Source organism: Corythoichthys intestinalis, chromosome 9 (assembly GCF_030265065.1).
Source record: "Corythoichthys intestinalis isolate RoL2023-P3 chromosome 9, ASM3026506v1, whole genome shotgun sequence".
NCBI classification, from domain to species: domain Eukaryota; kingdom Metazoa; phylum Chordata; class Actinopteri; order Syngnathiformes; family Syngnathidae; genus Corythoichthys; species Corythoichthys intestinalis.
Window position 1 is genome coordinate 9366662 of NC_080403.1, and position 19269 is coordinate 9385930.

The window sequence follows — 19269 nt, forward strand, 5'->3', positions numbered from 1 at the left end:
TTATTGTTTTTCAGAAAGCCACAATCAAATAACCCTTTCTGGATTCTTCAAGGAACAAAAGTAAATAACGTAAAAATAATATAATATAATAAAATATAATGTAATAATAACACTATTAATTAAATAGATAATAACCAAATAACTCTCTCTGGGTCTGGATCTCACAAGTTCCTCAAGCACCCTCTGATAGAATTCATGGTGGAATCTATGATGGTGAGCTGGCCAGGTCTTGCTGTAGCAAAGCATCCCCAAACCATAACACTTCCACCTCCATGCTTCAAAGTTGGTATGAGGTTCTTTTACTGGAATACTGTATTGGTTTAGGGCAAACGTGTCCTCTGTTCTTGTGTCCAAGTAATTCAATTTTAGAATCATCTGTCCAAAGAACATTATTCCAGGAGTCCTTGTCTTTGTCTACAGACTGGCAAACTTCAGTCTGGCCTTTATGTTCTTCTAGGAGAGCAAAGGTTTCCTCCTTGTAGACCTCCCATGAAGGTTAAACTTGTAATGTCTCTTTCTGATTGTAGCGGCATGCACTTTCACATCAACAGTAGCAAGAGCCTGCTGTAGGTCCCGTGATGACATTTGAGGGTTTTTGGAGACTTCTTTTAGCATCCTGTGGTCTGCTCTCAGGGACGGTGGAGTGGCTGATTTTATATTCTTTAGAGATCTTTTGAAATCCCTTACCAGACTCATAAGTGTCTACAATTTTCATTCTGAAGGCCTCAGACAACTCCTTTGATCTCACCATGGTGTTTTCACTCACTTCAACAGTCAGTCACTGTTGAAAGTATTTTGCGTTGAGGAGTGGGGCAAACTTTCTTCAGACCGATGTCAAAGACTGGTAGATGGCTACAAAGAGCATCTCCATTAAGTTATTTCAGCCAAAGGGGGTAACATTAGCTATTAGGTGGTAGGGTGTCCTAACTTTTTCCTCAGAATTTGCATTTTTGTTGATAAATTTGGTTTAATGAGGAAAACAATGTTAATTTTTCTTGTTTACCTGTAATTAAATCATTTCTTTTCCAGAGATAAAGAAAAACATGATCAGACATTGTTATGTGAACATTTCTTAATAAAGAACTGAATTTTTAATGGGGTATCCTATTTTTTTCACATGACTGTAACAATTATGTACAGTATTTAAACATGTATTTTAGTATCTTACATGGATGTATTTGATCATATGAAGGATTTTATTTAGTGTGAGAATATTTAAACTGTGTGCAAGCATTTCAGTTATTTGTATTGGTGAAAATTCTGAAGCATGTGAGCGTTTCTGTAGTGTGTACAGTATGTATTGAGAACTTAAGAGCAGTAACCTTTGTGTTAATGGTAGCATTTTACTTGTTTGCGACAGGTAATCCTGAATTATCCCCATAGTTAGCCATGGTTACAAACTAGTATGAACAACATATGCCAGACTCTTTTACACAATTGTGTTCATATCTCTAGATCTGCAGACGATTACGCACCACTTCTTCAAAGGTCCTGTTGTCTGCCACAGGGAATGCAGTCTCCCCACCCCCTTCAACAGAGTTCAGGTAGATGAGAACAGTGATGTACCTGAGTGTGCAACACACAGGTTTTAAAATGACCCACACAAATAACATAATGGTTCAAACACATTAACCACAAGTGCTGAGCAAATGTGGAGTTACGCAAAGACATGCTGTTGTCCAATGTAATTAAAAAGACAGACATGTGCACAGATTTCACACTCAAGCACCTGCCCTTTTGGCCTGGTTGAGAAAAAAACTGCCCTTTCTGCTTGAGCCCAATAATTTCTTCGTTCATCAATGTTTGAAAAAAAAAAAAAACCTCTCTGTCATCAGTTCTCCTCAAAAGTATTTTGATAAATTTGCTAGGTAATTAACATGTGTAGAAGGAAAAATATAATGCTTTATGACATAGAGCAGCATAAAAAAAAAATTAATAAATAGGAAAATGTTATTTAACTTCTAATTTATTTTATTGCCACAATAATAGGCCCATTGTTAACGTTAACTACCCAAAGTGGGTTTCTGATTCAAAATGAAACGTGGGCCTTACGCTGAGCAATATAGTGAATTTTGGAGCTTGAGCACTGGCCCCTCAAAATGTGTGTGCACGTGCCTGAGAAGAGCACATTTTCTGACAAGCAGATGGGCATGAGTTCACTAGCCAGACCTGCAAGATGTCTCAAAAGGGGTGGAGGCATTGGCTGCGAGACGCGTGTGAGAACAGGCGGTTTCTGGATAGAAGGGCCCGCTGTCATGATGAGCGTGGTAGTGCCCGCCCTCTTCATAGCGAACCACCTGCAGCGGCTCACTTAGGTCCACCAATGTGGTCGGGAGACGGGTGAGGCGTGTTACCCTTGGTACAAGAAAAAATTTAATTATTCCTAGACATGAATCGGAATATTTAAGACTTCCATTAAGGTGGGAATTGTAACAGGTGTGACATACTGTAAGTTCTAATTTTAACACTGACAGGTTCCCCAGTAATATTTAATTGGAAATTTACAATTAAATTGCAACAAAAGTAGGTCACATCACATTTCTTCATCACCTCTTCTTAATGTCCTGAAGGACCTGATGGCTTCCTTTTCCCTGGTATAGCCAAGTGTGTCTACTGTTCCTCACCAGCTGGCTCCTTTTAACCCCCTGTTGCAGCAAAAAGCGCTGGAAGGCATCGGGACTCAGGAGCTCAAACTCTTCTAAACTCAGCAAACCTTCAGCAAATAAAATATATAAATAATTTAAAACCCATTTGCTACATCAGAATGTAATGCGATCCGATATGAGGGCTGAATAAATATCATTGCAAAGCTAATTTTCAGTATACTGTGAGAGAGATTTAGTTTACCAATATCTTTATTATTGCTATTTTAGTTGTGTAGAACAATGGTTTCAATGTGTAGTACTTTCTATTATGTCTAATTGCATTCATTCATTCTCTGCCAGTGACACTGATAGACGTCCAATTCATTTGAACTGCAAAGACTTAAAGCAAATGCTCATGTGTTCATGCTTCAGTGCGATTGATGATGCCGTGTCTTCGTACTGCATGGCTGGTTGTGAAAGAATAATAATAATACTTTTTAGTTACTACTGTAGCTTTTATGGTTATATTTGTTTGTAATGTCCGAATGAGCGATTACTCTGCTCCTTTTCAAGTTAATTTCTTAATGTAGTTTCTTAATTGTATCCTCTGGGCGGAGCCACTGCGCTGCACTGATTTGCTTGATTTTCGTGTTTTGGTGATGTTTTAAAACATGGCCCATCCATCCAAAAGAACAAACATTTTTTTCTGGTGTATAACATAACATGCGTACTGAACATAAAAAAAGGCAATGTTTTACTGTGTTACTCGTAGGATGACCTATAACTGTTATTACTGTAATTCAAGTCCTGTATGGAGTTGAATTACAGTAAACTCTCCAGTTTGATAAACATCGATGACCAAAATATATAACTGGTGCTTTTCAGACTTCAATTAATTGTTTAAGTCGACATTTCTCATAAATAATGTGTGTGCGTGTGTGTGTGTGTGTGTGTGTGTGCGCTGCTGCGGTCAGGGGATACCATTTTTGACGGAGGTAACTACATTGGCAAGACACTACTGGTGTATTTTTTTTTTTCATTTCCTTCATTTTTGTTGTTTGTTTGATTACAGCTTTTATAGACAATATTTTACTGGGAAACTCTTAATTTTACAATCATATATAAGAAAGTCAATTAAGTGCAATGACACTTTTCGGCCACCAGGGGGGCCCTGGCCCCCCTTTAGACTCAGCGTATGCCCAAGTATCAAATAAAGTATGCTAGTATAAAAAAAAAAAAATTGAGATATCCAAGGATCGGTCTGCATCTGAGGCATACTACACTACCTCTAATGAAATTCTGATGTGTGATTTCATTTCACAGATTTTTTTTTCATGTCAATTCATTTTCATGTCAGTGTCCCCCTGAAGTTGACCCATTCTTGGATAGCTCCCAGTATTCTTTTTTTTTTTTTTTTTTTGATGAAGGGTCTTGTACTCTGAAGCCATCACGTTGCATTACTGTAATGCACATAATGCAAACAATGATCCAAACGAGGGACAGCTAGCTTGACTTCGTGGGGGCTGGCCAGACCGCAGTAGTTTTGCAGGTTATTAAGTTCACACAGTTTAATGTTATGCTAACTCTGATGCAGGCTGGACTTTCAGTAGAAAAATTAATGTGCCCCCCCCTCCACAACATTGACGTCTGTTTACACTAATTATATTACATTACAAAACTTTTAATAATCCTCCTTTTCGAAGCGGGCGGGCGACATGTTGTCAACATGAATCTGTCGAGGCTTCGTGAATGTGCATGGGGGTATGTGTAGGGTATTTTTGTAAAAAAATGGACCGGCACATTCAGCAAGTGAAAGAGATAAATGTAAGCCTGACCATAATTAAAATAATTCAATTTATGATGGTAGGGTCTATTCTATACCTTACAACATAGGGAAGATCTAAATTACCAATAAACTGAACTCATTATATAATTCAAATAAGGTTGCTTAAAAGGTGGTGGAGGTATTTTGGGAATCCTGAAAAGTTGGTGGTGTTATGGTTATGTCCCTACCGTCCCTATGCAGACCTACGCCCTTGTACTAAACAAATGAAATTACTGTAAGAATGTGTTCTTACCATTCCCATCTTTGTCTGCGTTGAGCCCAATATAGATCTCTTGCAAATTCTCTGGTGTAAGCCAAATGCCATCCCTCACTCGAGAATGAGTCAGTATCTGTCAAAGGCAAATGATTGGATGAGTTCATTACCCTGTGCCATGAAACTCTTAAGCCAATCTCGCATTCATAAGCCAACAGTGACATACACCTCATGGAGCTGCAGCTGTCCATCCTGGTTGATATCAAGAAGGTTGAAGATCTCTTCTGGGCTGAGGTTGAGTTCCTTGGCCAACTCCTCCTGACCGTCTTGCACCATTAACTGACTTTCCATTAGACCCTTTAACTGTGCCAGCTGCATCACAATACGACACTCATCCTCTGACAAGAACCCAGGGATTTCTGCCCGATGACACACACAATTGTGGCTTGGTTTCATTTATGAATTATTGAGATCTTACGTTGACTTCATTGCGTCTTTTCCCCTTTACTCAGGAAATACTTTTTGATTGTGATTGCAAATTTGATAATGGGCCTCAGTTTTACAATCTGAACTCCAAGAGGATTGAAGCAAAAAGCACCAAATCAATATCTACAGCGAAAACTCAGTTGTCAAATATAGCACATATTCAACTTGTGAAAGGATATTTTTTCAGAATATTAATGGTGCACTTCTTGGGCATTCTACTTCCAAGTTTCCACTGTGCAGAATTTTCTAACTAAAGAAGCACTGGACCGTCTTTGCTCTAGGACATCTGACCCACTTGACAATTTCCTCATGCATTGCTGCTTCTGTTCCTCCAACAGATGCACTTATGTCATCTGCACTTCATACTGTGAGCATTGAATTGGGTCAAATATGCAAACAAACCTTTTTTTTGCAGGGAGCAGTTACATTGCATTTTTTTTTTGCATCCAAATAGGCATTTTTTAAGCTGTATCTACAAAAGGTGATGCCTTAACTTATTAGTTAAATTCTTTGTGGGACCACGGTCTACTCTTAAAACCTGTGTATTTAACATATGTTCCCACTGTCACCAATAGAAAGCCAATTAATCTGTTTCAGAATACCACAAAACAAAATCAGAAATGTTTGTAACAGGGATTTTACAAAGAACGATAACATGTAATGTGCTTCATAAAACCAGAGTTATAAGAACATTTAATAGAACTTGGTTTCATTTTATATTGTCATGTTAGTATCAGGCGGCTTCCTGGCTGACTTCAGAGTTCCTACAAGTTTCATAAAGTGAAATTTAAGACTTTTAAATACATTTTTGAGACCACCAAAGCAGAATTTAATGTCAGTTCAAGGGCAAAATAAAATGATTAAAAAAACAAAACAAATACAACTCCTAGACTTAGAAAATCTATCAGACAAAATTTCATGCAGTGCAAGTTGATTTAAAATTTAAGACATTTAAGAGCTATAAGACAAAATTCAATGTCTTTTTAGGACACTCTATCAAGATTAGTAAATTTAGGACTTTTTAATACCCCGCGATAACCTTGTGACTTTTACTTATCACACAGCAATAAAAACTAGAGTGAAACCCTTGAACTGCATTGCCTACAAACGGTTGTTCTCCCTTTTGAGCTACAGTGCTGGCCAAAAGTATTGGCACCCCTGCAATTCTGTCAGATAATGCTCGATTTCTCCCAGAAAACGATTCCAATTACAAATGCTTTGGTAGTAATATCTTCATTTATTTTGCTTGCAATGAAAAAACACAAAAATAATGAGAAAAAATGGGAAAATAATGGGAAAAAAACATTATCATTTTACACAAAACTCTAAAAATGGGCCGGACAAAAGTATCGGCACCCTTTGAAAAATCATGTAATGTTTTTCTAATTTGTGTAAGTAACAGCACCTGTTACTTACCTGTGGCACATAACCGGTGGTGGCAATAATTAAATCACACTTAGTTGTTAGTTGGATTGAGTTAATTTTGCCTACACTTGAACCCTCTGACAAAGGCGGAAGTCTTCGCCGATACATGTCAGGTAATTAAATCACCTAATATTATCTGGGATAAAAGAAAAAAAAATTGACTAAATCACACTTGCATCCAGTTAAAATGGATTAAAGTTGACTTAACCTCTGTCCTGTGTCCTTGTGTGTACCACATTGAGCATGGAGAAAAGAAGACCAAAGAACTGTCTGAGGACTTGGGAAGCAAAATTGTGAGGAAGCATGGGCAATCACAAGGCTACAAGACCATCTTCAAAGACCTGAATGTTCCTGTGTCTACCGTGCGCAATGTCATCAATAAGTGTAAAGCCCATGGCTCTGGGGCTAACATCCCTAGATGTGGATGGAAAAGAAAAACTGACGAGAGATTTCAACGAAAGATAGTGCGGATGGTGGATAAAGAAGCACGTCTAACATCCAAACAAATTCATGCTGTCCTGCAGTCCGAGGGTACAACAGTGTCAACCCGTACTATCCATCGGCGTCTGACTGAAAAGGGACTCTATGGTAGGATACCCAGGAAGATCCCACTTCTTACCCAAAGACATAAAAGAGCCAGGCTGGACTTTGCCAAAACGTATCCGAGAAAGCCAAAAAACGTTTTGGAAGACAAAAGTAGAGCTTTTTGGGAAAAGGCATCAACATAGAGTTTAGAGGGAAAAAACGAGGCTTTCAAAGAAAAGAACACGGTCCCCACAGTTAAACATGACGGTGGTTCCCTGATGTTTTGGGGTTGCTTTGCTGCCTCTGGCACTGGGCTGCTTGACCGTGTGCATGGCATTATGAAGTCTGAAGACTACCAACAAATGTTGCAGCAGCCTCAGAGGTCATGGGTCTTTCATCAGGACAATGACCCAAAACACACTTCAAAAAACACCAGAAAATGGTTTCAGAGAAAACAATGGAGACTTCTAAAGTGGCCAGCAATGAGTCCAGACCGGAATCCCATTGAACACTTGTGGGGAGATCTGAAAATGGCAGTTTGGAGAATGCACCCTTCAAATCTCAGAGACCAGGAGCAGTTGGCCAAATAAGAATGGTCTAAAATTCCAGCAGAGCATTGTAAGAAACTCATTGATGGATACCAGAAGCGGTTGTTCGCAGTTATTTTGTCTAAAGATTGTGCTGCCAAGGATTAGGCTGAGGGTGCCAATTCTTTTGTCGGACCCCTTTTTGGAGTTTTGTGTAAAATGATAATGATTTTTTTAAAATTCTGTTTTGTGTTTTTCATTACAAGCAAAATAAATGGATATTACTACCAAAACATTTGTAATTGCAATCAGTTTCTGGGAGAAATTGAGCATTATCTGGCAGAATTGCAGGGGTGCCAACACTTTTGGCCAGCGCTGTATAGGTTTTTCACGATACACCTACAGGTGTTTTAGGTTGTTGCTGAAGCAAGGTTTCCTTCTCCGCCTTGTTTATGCTCACATGAGAGTTAGCCAATTCTTTGCTAGATCCACCAAGGAGTGATCTATGGTTTGACAAAGCCAAGGAAGCCCTTAATTTGCAAATATTCAAGATGCTAATTGCAGCTATCCAGAGTGAAACACTCACTTCACACCTAGGCAGCGACTACAAAGGACTGTATAGTGTGAAAGAAATTTTATTCAGTCTTATAAAACACATAACTGCTGTGATACTATATTCATTTGTTAGACTGTATTCATCCATGTTCATGTGCTGTATTTCTTTGAACATAATACAAAGAGTTCCTGTCGACTGTCTTATCACTTTTCGTGCCAGCTAAAGCTAAGTTCCCAAGGTCATAGCTCATTATGTTTTTCTGTGGAAAACCACCAGAGTTGATACTTAAGTTTCACTTTGGTTTTCGTAGGTATCGTTTCATAGTAAGCATCCTTAGGTAACGCCCTTTCAACAGTATAAGTCTCCGGCCTCTGTTGTGCTTCCTTGTACTCTTGCGTGTTCACGGCTCCTTGCTGGATCGCGCCATTGTATCCTTGATATATCAAGTTTTATATAAAGTCTTCGAAGCAGGCAATCCTTGGTTAGTCTGATTCGTTTCTCATCGAGCTATCGAGTTGACACTTGTCTTGGAGTTCAAAGTTGAATTTTCCTGACATATAGGAGGTGGGGTGCTTGATTGCTTGTTTGAGTGGTCTGTTGTTTGACAAAGCCCAGTAGTCAGTTTGGTATCAGGATCATTTTGACACCTTTCTGGTATTTCTAAATAGCACAAAAAAACGGTAGTTGCAGTGTTAAGATTCATAAGACAAAAATCAATGTCTTTTTAGGGCATTCTATTAGGATAAGTAAACTTAGGACTTTTTAATACCCCGCGAGAACCTTGTGACTTTTACTAAACACACAGCAATAAAAAAGCTTACACACGTTTTGACTAATTTTTCCACTTCATTTATTTGGTTTATTTTGATTGCAATTTATTTTTTTATTACTTGTAAATTGTGTGCAGTTGTATTTTAACTACATGCATTTGGAGCTTATCTTTATGAGAGGAGCTTTACGATTTATATTTAAAAGAAATCTAATTTGTTCTGTAAACATGATTTCTAACCATGGTATTTTGGCTCACTAGTGCCATTTGAGATGATGAAAAGTACTGCTGCAAATCGTCAAATTCATTCATTCATTCATTCATTCATTCATTCATTCATTCATTCATTCATTCATTCATTCATTCATTCATTCATTCATTCGTTCTTCCTGATCATGAATTCTTCCTGGTCATGAATTCTGCACCAATTACAAATCGTTTTATCCTAGGCATGACAAGACAATCAACCTGTATATTGCTACCAGTGACGTGCGGTCAGGGGAGGCAGGTGAGGCAGAGCCTCACCTGTCATCATGACAAAAAAATAATAATAGCATCAAATTTATATTAATATTTGTCCATTGCTCTTTTTTTATGACTCATTTCAAACATTTTTTATAGTCAAAATCGCTGAATTTGCCTATTTCCTGTTCAAATAAAGAAATGAAACGAGAGGTGCGGCAGCAATGAGTAAAGCCTCACCTCTGATTGCGCAATCCTTAACAAACTGGGTTGATACATGGAATTGGAGCGTGCTGGTTGCCGTACATCTGCATGTCGCCCTTATAATGTTTCCAGATACGTTTATTTGACCTGATTTTCCTCAGTCTGGCTAATGTCTTTAACCCTTAAAGTTTAATGTTTGTTAGCGACATATTTAGTTTTGCTGATGGGAAATAAAACCGCAGTGAAAAGACACAGGCTGCGGCAGATAGTACTCTGCCGCACTGCAAGGGGGCGTACGTGAAACTGGACTTTCCGTTAAAAGTGGACGCGGTTAACACAACGCCGGTGTTGTCCGGAGCTCAAAGGTTTGCTTCAAACTACGGGACCGAGGATAACTCGCGCTTTTCAAACGGACTGGTACACCCGAAAAGACTGTCTATGTGGCTGTCCTTCGAAAAATCGCCTTTGCTGCTTTCCCTACCTTTTCTTCTCAACTTGTGCCAATGTCTGGACTAACACGAGATATTGTGACATTAAAACACTACCACGAAGCCTCAGCAAACATGAGAGCTCGACCACTCACATTCAAAGCCTGTTTGCTTTAAAAACTTTTGGAAGCTCAAGGATCGATTTGGCTTTGACGAACAGCGGAAGCTCAACGGTAGCATCCTCAAACGCTAAGGTAAAGAAAAAGAGTTTGAAAGACCTCATTAATGCAACCTGCATCCTAGCTAAACAGGAGTTAACATTAGGTGGTAACGATGAGCGTGTAGCTCTTCTAAAAGTGGCATATATGTAGAACGATTACATGTTTTGCTGAGAAAGATGAAAGGTTAGCTAGACATTTGAACACAGTGGATTTGGACACATCCACTGTGTTTTCTGGCTTGTCAAATAGAACACAGAACGATCTAATTGAAGCAATCCTCTCCATTGAGGCGGAGAGATTTTTTTTTTTTTTTAAAGTAAAGGAAAATAAGGAGGACTTTTACTAAAAGGGCGTAGGTTTGCATAGGGAGGGTAGGGACATAACACTACCAACTTTTCAGCATGCTAAAATTGTCCCCACCAACTTTTAAGCAACCTTACCTTTTTTGCATGATATAATGTTCAGTTATATAGAGAATTTAGATCTTTCAATAGTTCCGTATGTTGTAAGGATAGAATTGACCCTACCATTATTAAGTGAATTATTTTCACTATGTTTATGTTTGCTAATAAAAACCAGACATTTATTCAGGAAGTTTTCAAAATGTTTCTTTAGTATTTTTTGAAAACAAAGGTTTGAATTGAACAGTGTATCATCTAAACCAATGCACGTAAAAGTTATTATCAGTAGATAAGGATTTATTTTGCATTGATCATTTTGCCAATTAATTAATTAGGTTCATATACATTAGAAATGTGGCCCTTTGCCCCCTTCATCCAATCTGTTTGGTCCAATTAATGTCCCGTCCCCAGCAAAAAGTGTACCTACATGCAGGTTATGCTGTTATATCGTCCCTACGAATGTTGAGACAAAACCTATGCCCTTCCAAAGTAACGCCGGTTTCTGTGGTGAAGGACAGGCGCAAGACCACAAACAGTTTTCATTTCAATCTTATTAAAAAAAAAATTTTTAAAAAGAGCTTGGACCAAGAAAAATACAATATAATATTTAAAAACTAAATTTTGGCCTTAAATAAAATATTATTTTTCTTTTCACACTTTTTGTTTAGCAATCTGTAATAAATTGATTAAAGTTTCAGAATTAAAAGTTTTAAAAACAACTGAATATTTCACTAAAGGTCAGAATTGAATTCTGTGGTTTTGTACACCACTCTTTACTCTCATTTATGTTGCATTAATTATAGAATGGTGACGGCCAACACACTGAGGGTGTAGAGCAAATGCATGTTATTTTCTTACTTTTACGTATCGATAATATGTACCGTGTGTGCCTGTTTTGTGAAGAATGCTGATGAGATATGAAATAACCAGTAGCCAATTGAATAAGCTACCCTTTTTGGTTTATATATTTGGAAATCTGACACTAAAGGAGTCAGTGCCTCACCAACCATGAACCTCACCGCACGTCACTGATTGCTACAACAAATAATTAATATCTGTGACTGTATCAGGTGACTTTAAATTAATAGGGCCAGAGGAACAAATTTGTGGGCAAAGTGAGACCAGATTTGAGCAAAAATGTTGATTTTTTAAAAAAGTAAACCATATGATTTGTTTGACAGAATTCATGCTTTTTGTGACATTTTGCCTGGTGATATGAGATTTTTCTAATAGTCTATCAAATTGGTGCTGTTCAGTTTTGGAATCAGGTAACCAAAGACCTGCTCTCAGTATAATGCAATGCATTACTATACCTGTGTAAATTACAGCAACAATAAAAAAAAAAAAAAAATACTGTACATTGTTGAATGAATGTATGAACTTGTGTCAAACATTAGCAGTGTTGCCTTTCAGAAGACATATTTTGTTGTTGCAGCTCTTGTGATTTGAAAGAGTGCTTACCAAAGAGCAAAGGTTTCAGACTCAAAGTTCTCATTTCGTGGAGTTTACCGGGCACCAGTGACACTTTCTGAATATGTCCAACCTGGTAGAGAAATAGAGGTGATTATTGCATGTGCGGTATTTTTGTGTGGGTGCAGAATAATACTAGTGACGCAGCACGGCGGTACAGTACTGAGTACTCACTCGAATGCCCTCGATGCGCGGGAGAGAAATGTCACGCGGCAACGGTGCCTTCGATGGTGGACGCGGCGACTGTGGGTTCCGCTTGTCGCTGCTCGGGGCATCGTCGTGAGGAGGAGCCGGACTGGCATCCTCCTGTCCGCTGCTGTAGTGCACGTACAAGAGCAGGGCGATCACATTGATGATGTAGACGTGGAAGAACACCATCACCACCACGAAGTACGAGCGGGAGCACACACTGGTCTTCGGGCCAGGGAGGCGCTCGCCCGGCGGCCGGCCGAGTCGTGAGGGTGCGCTGCCGGACGCGGATCTGGTGGTGTCCTCCGCCTCTTGCTTGTCGGTCATCACTGGACTCATTTGGTTAACGAACCGTCAGATGGATGGTCCATCTGACAGGTCAAATTAACATTTATACGCAAAAAAAAAAAAAAACCCTTCGGTGATCTGTGAGCGAATGCCCGTAGTTAGTAGCCAGTAGTCACTAGTTTCTACTGCAGTCAGTTTGTTTACACTGCACCAATTTCCTTTGGCTGCGAGCGTAATGCGCATCCAGAGCTGCGATGGTTGGAAATGCTCACTCTAAAACTGGCCAACGTCAACGCGATCCTGCACCAAAGGAGTTGCTATACTTTCCGAAGAAACACAGTCGTCTTCTATTTGAATAAATATTTATTTACACAACGGACAGTCAGTAGTGAGAGCAACAGTCTGCCTCTTCTTGCGTCGCCTGATGCAATGCTGACATCTTGTGAACTAAAATGATATTTTATTTATTTATTTATTTATGTATTTATTTATGTATTTATATATGTATTTAATTGCTGAATAATGAAACGGAGGGTGTTACAGTTAGCACAGTACACTGGACTCCGAATTCTGAGGTTGTGCTCTACCGTAATTTTCGGACTATAAGGCGCACCATACTATAAGCCGCTACCCACCAAATTTGACACGAAAACGACACCAAAAGATATTTACCGTTAACACTTTATTTGACAGCGGTATCATAAGACTGTAAGACCACATGAACCACCAGCTTTGAACCAATTGGCTGCAAAGCGTAATTGCTTCAAGAACCTTAATTTGGCCATCACTGCTCCCTTGGGTGAGACAGTCAACCACTGCTGCCACCTGCTGTCAACACTGTTGTCGTCTAATATGCCTCCTAGCATGCATTGCAGCTCTACATTAACAACCAAAATTCATGTTCTGTGCTAATTATGTTTTCAGCTACTGTTTCAGTTGTTTAATTGCTAGTAATGGTATTTGGTAAAACTTTATTTGACAGTGGCGCCATAAAGCTGTCATAAGATAATCATAATTACGCTCTCCTTCCGGTCACATACCAACGGCATCACCAGATCAGCCTACTTCCACTTTCGCAATGTTTCTCGTCTCCTCCCTTCACTCACCCGCCATACCGCTTCCACTCTGGTCTGTAGTTTAATAACCTCCCTGCTCGATTACTGTTAACTCACTGCTATTTGGTCTCCCAAACAAGTTCCTCCAAAAGCTGCAGCTCCTCCAGAACTCAGAAGCACGCCTCATCACTCGGATCCCCACCATACACTACATCACCCCCATCCTCTGTCAACTTCACTGGCTTCCAGTCAAACAAAAATCATGGAAATCATTACCTTCAAAGAACTCAATTGCTTGACCCCTCCTTACCTATGCAATCTACTCTGTTTAAACAATCCACACCGTCCACTTGGCTCTTCCACTATCCTCCACCTTTCCGTCCCCCCGGGTCTGTCTCTCCACCTTTGGTTCCAGAGTTTTTAGTCACTGCGCCCCCCAGCTCTGCAACTCCCTCTGCAACCTTTCACTTTTGAAATCCAGACTCAAAACACACCTGTTCACTCTTTCTTACCCACCATGATCCCAACCTCTGTTTTATCTCTACGTCTCTTTATCGTACTTTTAATCGTTTTATGATTGTTTTGTTGGTGTGCTTCCATCTCTCTTGTGAAGCGTCTTTGTGTGGCTTGAAAAGCGCTTTAGAAATAAAATCTATTATTATTATTATTATTATAATTCTGATATGACACTGTCATGGGCATTAATGAATGCTTATAACAAATGTTATTTGATGTCATGCGGCAAATTATCTCACTTTTGAATGGATGTAAAAGATCCAAGCTGGACATACAGTGAATGGAGTTAGTGACATAATTTGCCGGATGACACTTAATGACATCTGTCATAAGCATTCAGTAATGCCCATGATAGTGTCATCTCATAATTATGACGGTCTTATGACAGTCTTATGACAATACTGTAAAATAAAGCGTTATCTATTCACCCAAATAAATCAACAAATAAGCCGCAATGGACTGTAAGCCACAGAATTCAAAATGAGGGGAAAAAGTAGCATTTTATAGTCCAAAAATTACACTATATATCCGTACTTCATCCATACTCCAAGCTTCTTCTTTGGAGGTAAGCATGTTCTCAGGTTTCTTCTGCATTTTCCCACAGTTCAAAAACATTCCACCGAAGACACAAAATTGCTCATTTGGGCTTGAACGTCAGACTGAATGGCTGTTTGTCTTAAAGTATGCCTTCTGTTTGGTTTGCGACAAGTTCTGTCTGAACCCCGCTTCTTGCTACTGCTCACTTGCAAATAAGATTACACTTTAAGAATGATACAAATACAAATGCATGAGTGGTGCAGAATATAATGCCACAAACCCCTGAATATTTTTATTTCTATATTTCACCATTGAAAAATAATATACAGTATATTTTCTGTTTATGTGCTTCGGGGAAACCGTTGCTTGATTTGGTGCCAAGGAATTTTGATGAAGTGTGAGAAGGACCTTCAGAATGAAGTCAGATCACAGCTTGTCTAAACAGAAAGAAAAAGTGTTTTTTTTCTCCACATTCATAGGTAATTGCAAACATTTTAAGATGTGCGTGCATCATTTGCTCTTATTTTTGCGATCAATCGATATTTTGCTTTTCTATGATGAGCATCTGTGATGATGAAAGAAGAAAAAACAAGTACACAGACAAAATTAACATGATATAAAACCTAAAAATGGTAATATTAGAAAAGTAACTCGTTTTCACTCCAATCCATACTTAAGTCGATATAGCTTTTACTTTATATATACAAAATGTTAGTACTTTTCAATACATGGAGAAATATGATTATAATAATGTCGATAGTTGGTTTACTGTGTATGCCACAAGATGGCATCAAAGTACTACTCTTCTAAGTAAGTGGTGTTTTTACCCTCTCCACTCACTTCACCGTTGTTGTGGTAAAAATATATTTTTCAAGCGGCTCGGAAAATGAATGAGAAAGAGACCAAACACGGAATATGTTTGAATAGATAAACAAAACATTCAAGAAAAAAGTTATAAAATGATTTTAAAATTGATCCAAAAAAATTACACTGAAAAAGTGAGTTTTTCCAGCAAAGAACCTCCTCTATATATATTAAATTTAACTGGGCATCAATATGAACTTTATCATGATTTTTCCCCCCAAAAATATGAATTAGCTGCTATACGTACTCGATTAAGATAAAAATACTGAGATACTTTTAGACACTCTTTTCCTCGATATCCTCTCTCTCTCTCTCTCTCTCTCTCTCTCTCTCTCTCTCTCTCTCTCTCTCTCTCTCGCTCTCTCTCTCTCAAATTTCAAAATTGTCCTATATGCATGTGTGATACATCATTAGAAAGCGTAAAGTCTCAATTTTCTGGGGGAAGAAAACAGGAGGGTAGTTAAAAAAAAAAAAAACCCAGCAAAACCCCAACTGGAGGTGAGAGCATGCAAGAGCAGAATTAAAGATGCCATGATTTTAACGAGATATTGTTGCGTACTTACCTCTTTTCCATCCAAAAACTCCATGTAGCATGTATTATCGAGTGTCAAGACACAGCTGTGAATGGCCACAGCCGGATTTTTGGGGGATTTTATGGGTGAAACGTGGTAATATAACAAGGGTCACGATGCAGAAATCGCAGACATCAAGGAGTGGTCGAGATTTTGTTTTCATATATTTACACTTTTAAATGTTTTTTTTTTTCATTCAATTTTTCTTTGTTTGGATCAGTTATTTATCATCTAACACAGGGGTCCCCAGACTATGGCCCGCGGGCCGGATAAGGCCCGTCTCCACATTTGGTCCGGCCCCCTGAACATATATATATATATTTTTTTAATACTTTGATTTATTTCCTGGCTTTTTCTGGGAAGAACCACCCAGAGAGGGTTATTTGGTTATTATCTATTTAATTAATAGTGTTATATTATATTATATTATATTATATTATATTATATTATATTATATTATATTATTATTTTATTTACTTTTGTTCCGTGAAGAATCCAGAAAGGGTTATTTGATTGTGGCTTTGTGAAAAACAATAATTTTTTACATTAAGGCACTCCTGCAATCGTCACACTTTTTCTGTTACAAACTGACCCCGGCCCCTCATCAGAGAAGGAAAAAGTTATGTGGCCCTCACAGGAAAAAGTTTGGGGACCCCTGATCTAACATATCAGGGAAAATGCAACAGTAACAAAAAACAAACAAAAGATTAAGCGATAGCTATGAGGCAGATATCCGTGACTTATTCACAGACACCAATTTTTTTCATTGTTTAAAAGTTTAAAATATAATAATAGTAAAAATATTTTTTTAAGTTTTTTTTTTTTTTAAAAAAAACGAAATATTAGACATTGATTAATGATTCTAAGCTAAAAATGACAGACATTTTGAATAATAATTATAATTACATACCTTCTTTTTATGGCTGGGTTGAAACAAAAGCGGTTGCCCCTTGTCTAAAACGGACTGACATAAAGCGTGCTGTATTCTGACGAGTTCACATTGTAAATTGATTTTGGAAAATAATGGACATCCAGATCAAAGAGGATGAATGTTGCTAATAGAAAAGTTGATGTGGCACAGTGGTAAACGTGACCCTGTCTGAACATTTGCAGGCATCATTGTATTCTAATTTTATTGATGTTCTGCGTAACAGCCACATTTCATTGGAAATGGGGTTTGTTGATGCCACAAATCAGGAGGCAAGTAAGCACACTGAGGAGACAATGCTCACAAAATCAAACATGGTTAGAATGCTTTGTGAACAACTCCAATATTGATACTATCAAGTTTAGCATACCAATTGCCGGTCAAGTAGGGACTGAGGATACTGTCAGTTATGCTATTAATAGAGCAGACAATATGTAACAGCCAATTAAAAGATGAATTTTGGAACATTAAAACAAATGAGATTATGAAAGCACCACATCGAAATATATGACAATATACACAGCTCCTTAAAACTTGAATTCCCTTGTTTTCAGTGTAAATACGTATACAAAAAGAAATAAGTGAAATTATCTGCCAGTGTTTGAAGTACATTTTACTCAGATTTCTTGAAATAAGAAAGGTAGCTAGCTGAAAATAAATTTAACAGACTTATTTTAAGCATTAAATTGGTATATTTATTCTTAAAAAAGCTTATTCGTCAGAAATGTTCTTAATTCAAGATAATTGTTCAAAACATTATTTGAAAGCAAATTTTTATTGATTTAGGTGAAAAACTGCCAACTTTTTGATGTATGGGCTTCATAAAAACAAATAGTAAAATTTACTTAAAGTAAATGAAATAATCTGACGCATTCATCAGTTAACTAGTTTTTAACACTCAAAAGAAGATGGAGAAACTTATTTGAATAGATTTAAGGAAAATAATCTAACCAAGACATTATAAATTTGTAGTGTACACTGTATATTCTTAGTCTCACAATGTATTATATTCTATACACTGCAAAAACACACATCCTCCAAACTAGTTAGATTCCCTTGTTTTCAGTGTAAATCTACTAGAATTAAGTAAAATTATCTGCCTGCCAGTGCTTGAAGTAAATTTTAATCACTTAGATTTATTGAAATAAGAAAAAGCAATAAGCAAAAGAAATAAGAAAATAACCTTAACAGACTTATTTTGAGCAATAAATTTGTATATTTAATCTTTAAAAAAAACTTTTTTTGTCAGAAATGTTCTTAAGTCAAGAATATTGTTCAAAACATTATTTGAGAACCTTGGAATGGCATCTGTTTCATATTTGGTTCTCCACTGAGCCACCTCACTGTTGGCCTTTTTATTGATTTAGGTGAGTTTTAGTTTTAGATCTAACGGCTTAAAAAGAACAAATAGTAATATCTACTGAACGTACATGGATAAATCTGGCACCTTAATCTGTTAACTAGTCTTTAACAGTCAAAACAAGCTGGAGGAATGATTTGACTAGATTTTAGCAAAATAATCATTATAATTAAGACGTTATAAATTTTCAGTGTAGTATGCCATGACCAAGTAAGATTTTATAAATTGAGTAACAAACTGGCTTTCCGAAGTAATGACTTGACTCAGTTTGCTTGAAATTAACAACAATCTTGACTGAGTTTCTGTCCACCAACTTGTGACTTGGTCTAAACCTGACTAAGACTTGAGAGGAAGTTTAAACTTGAACGTTTGTGACCGACCTCTACCTCTTCTCGTAAATTCCAAGGCCAACACTAGATAGATGGATGGATGGATAGAAGGTCTTGGTGCCTAGTACCAACCTTCTCTCGGAGTTTCATGATGAAGTTACTTCGGAAACTGTTTGTTTTGTTTGTTAGTTAGTTTGTTTTTAAATTGTCCTGGTTAGTCTCTGTTGATATACTGTGTGATAGAGGTAAAGGGGTGTTGTCAATTATTGTCCTTCAGGACGTCAGTGGCGATGTGAGGGATGGAAAAGTAATGAAAGTGCCATGATTGATAGGGACGTGGTGGAGCCCAGTTAGATTTAATTTCCTTTGCAGCACCTGTGCTCAATGCACTTTGATGCATCCTATATGGTAACCTTTTCCAGAGTATGCAGAGTAAAGTGTCAAAAAAAGTGATTTAGTTTTGAGCTCGAAAGAGGCAATTTGTGACGACAGATAAGGTACAATTTTTTTTTTTAGTTTTCTTAAATCATGGG

At 37.7% G+C, this 19269-nt stretch overlaps 1 protein-coding gene across 1 annotated transcript in view; it reads right to left on the reverse strand.

The window, feature by feature from the left end:
- Positions 1 to 12912, reverse strand: part of p4htmb (prolyl 4-hydroxylase, transmembrane b) — a 15629-nt gene extending 2717 nt beyond the window's left edge. The window contains exons 1-7 of the mRNA XM_057846756.1: positions 12273 to 12912; positions 12090 to 12171; positions 4853 to 5043; positions 4664 to 4760; positions 2551 to 2713; positions 2170 to 2355; positions 1476 to 1566 (exon numbers count right to left, since the gene is read on the reverse strand). Coding sequence (XP_057702739.1) covers positions 1476 to 1566; positions 2170 to 2355; positions 2551 to 2713; positions 4664 to 4760; positions 4853 to 5043; positions 12090 to 12171; positions 12273 to 12626 — 1164 coding nt within the window. The 5' untranslated portion in view covers positions 12627 to 12912. The remainder of the gene's footprint in view (positions 1 to 1475; positions 1567 to 2169; positions 2356 to 2550; positions 2714 to 4663; positions 4761 to 4852; positions 5044 to 12089; positions 12172 to 12272) is intronic.
- Positions 12913 to 19269: the final 6357 nt, after the last annotated feature.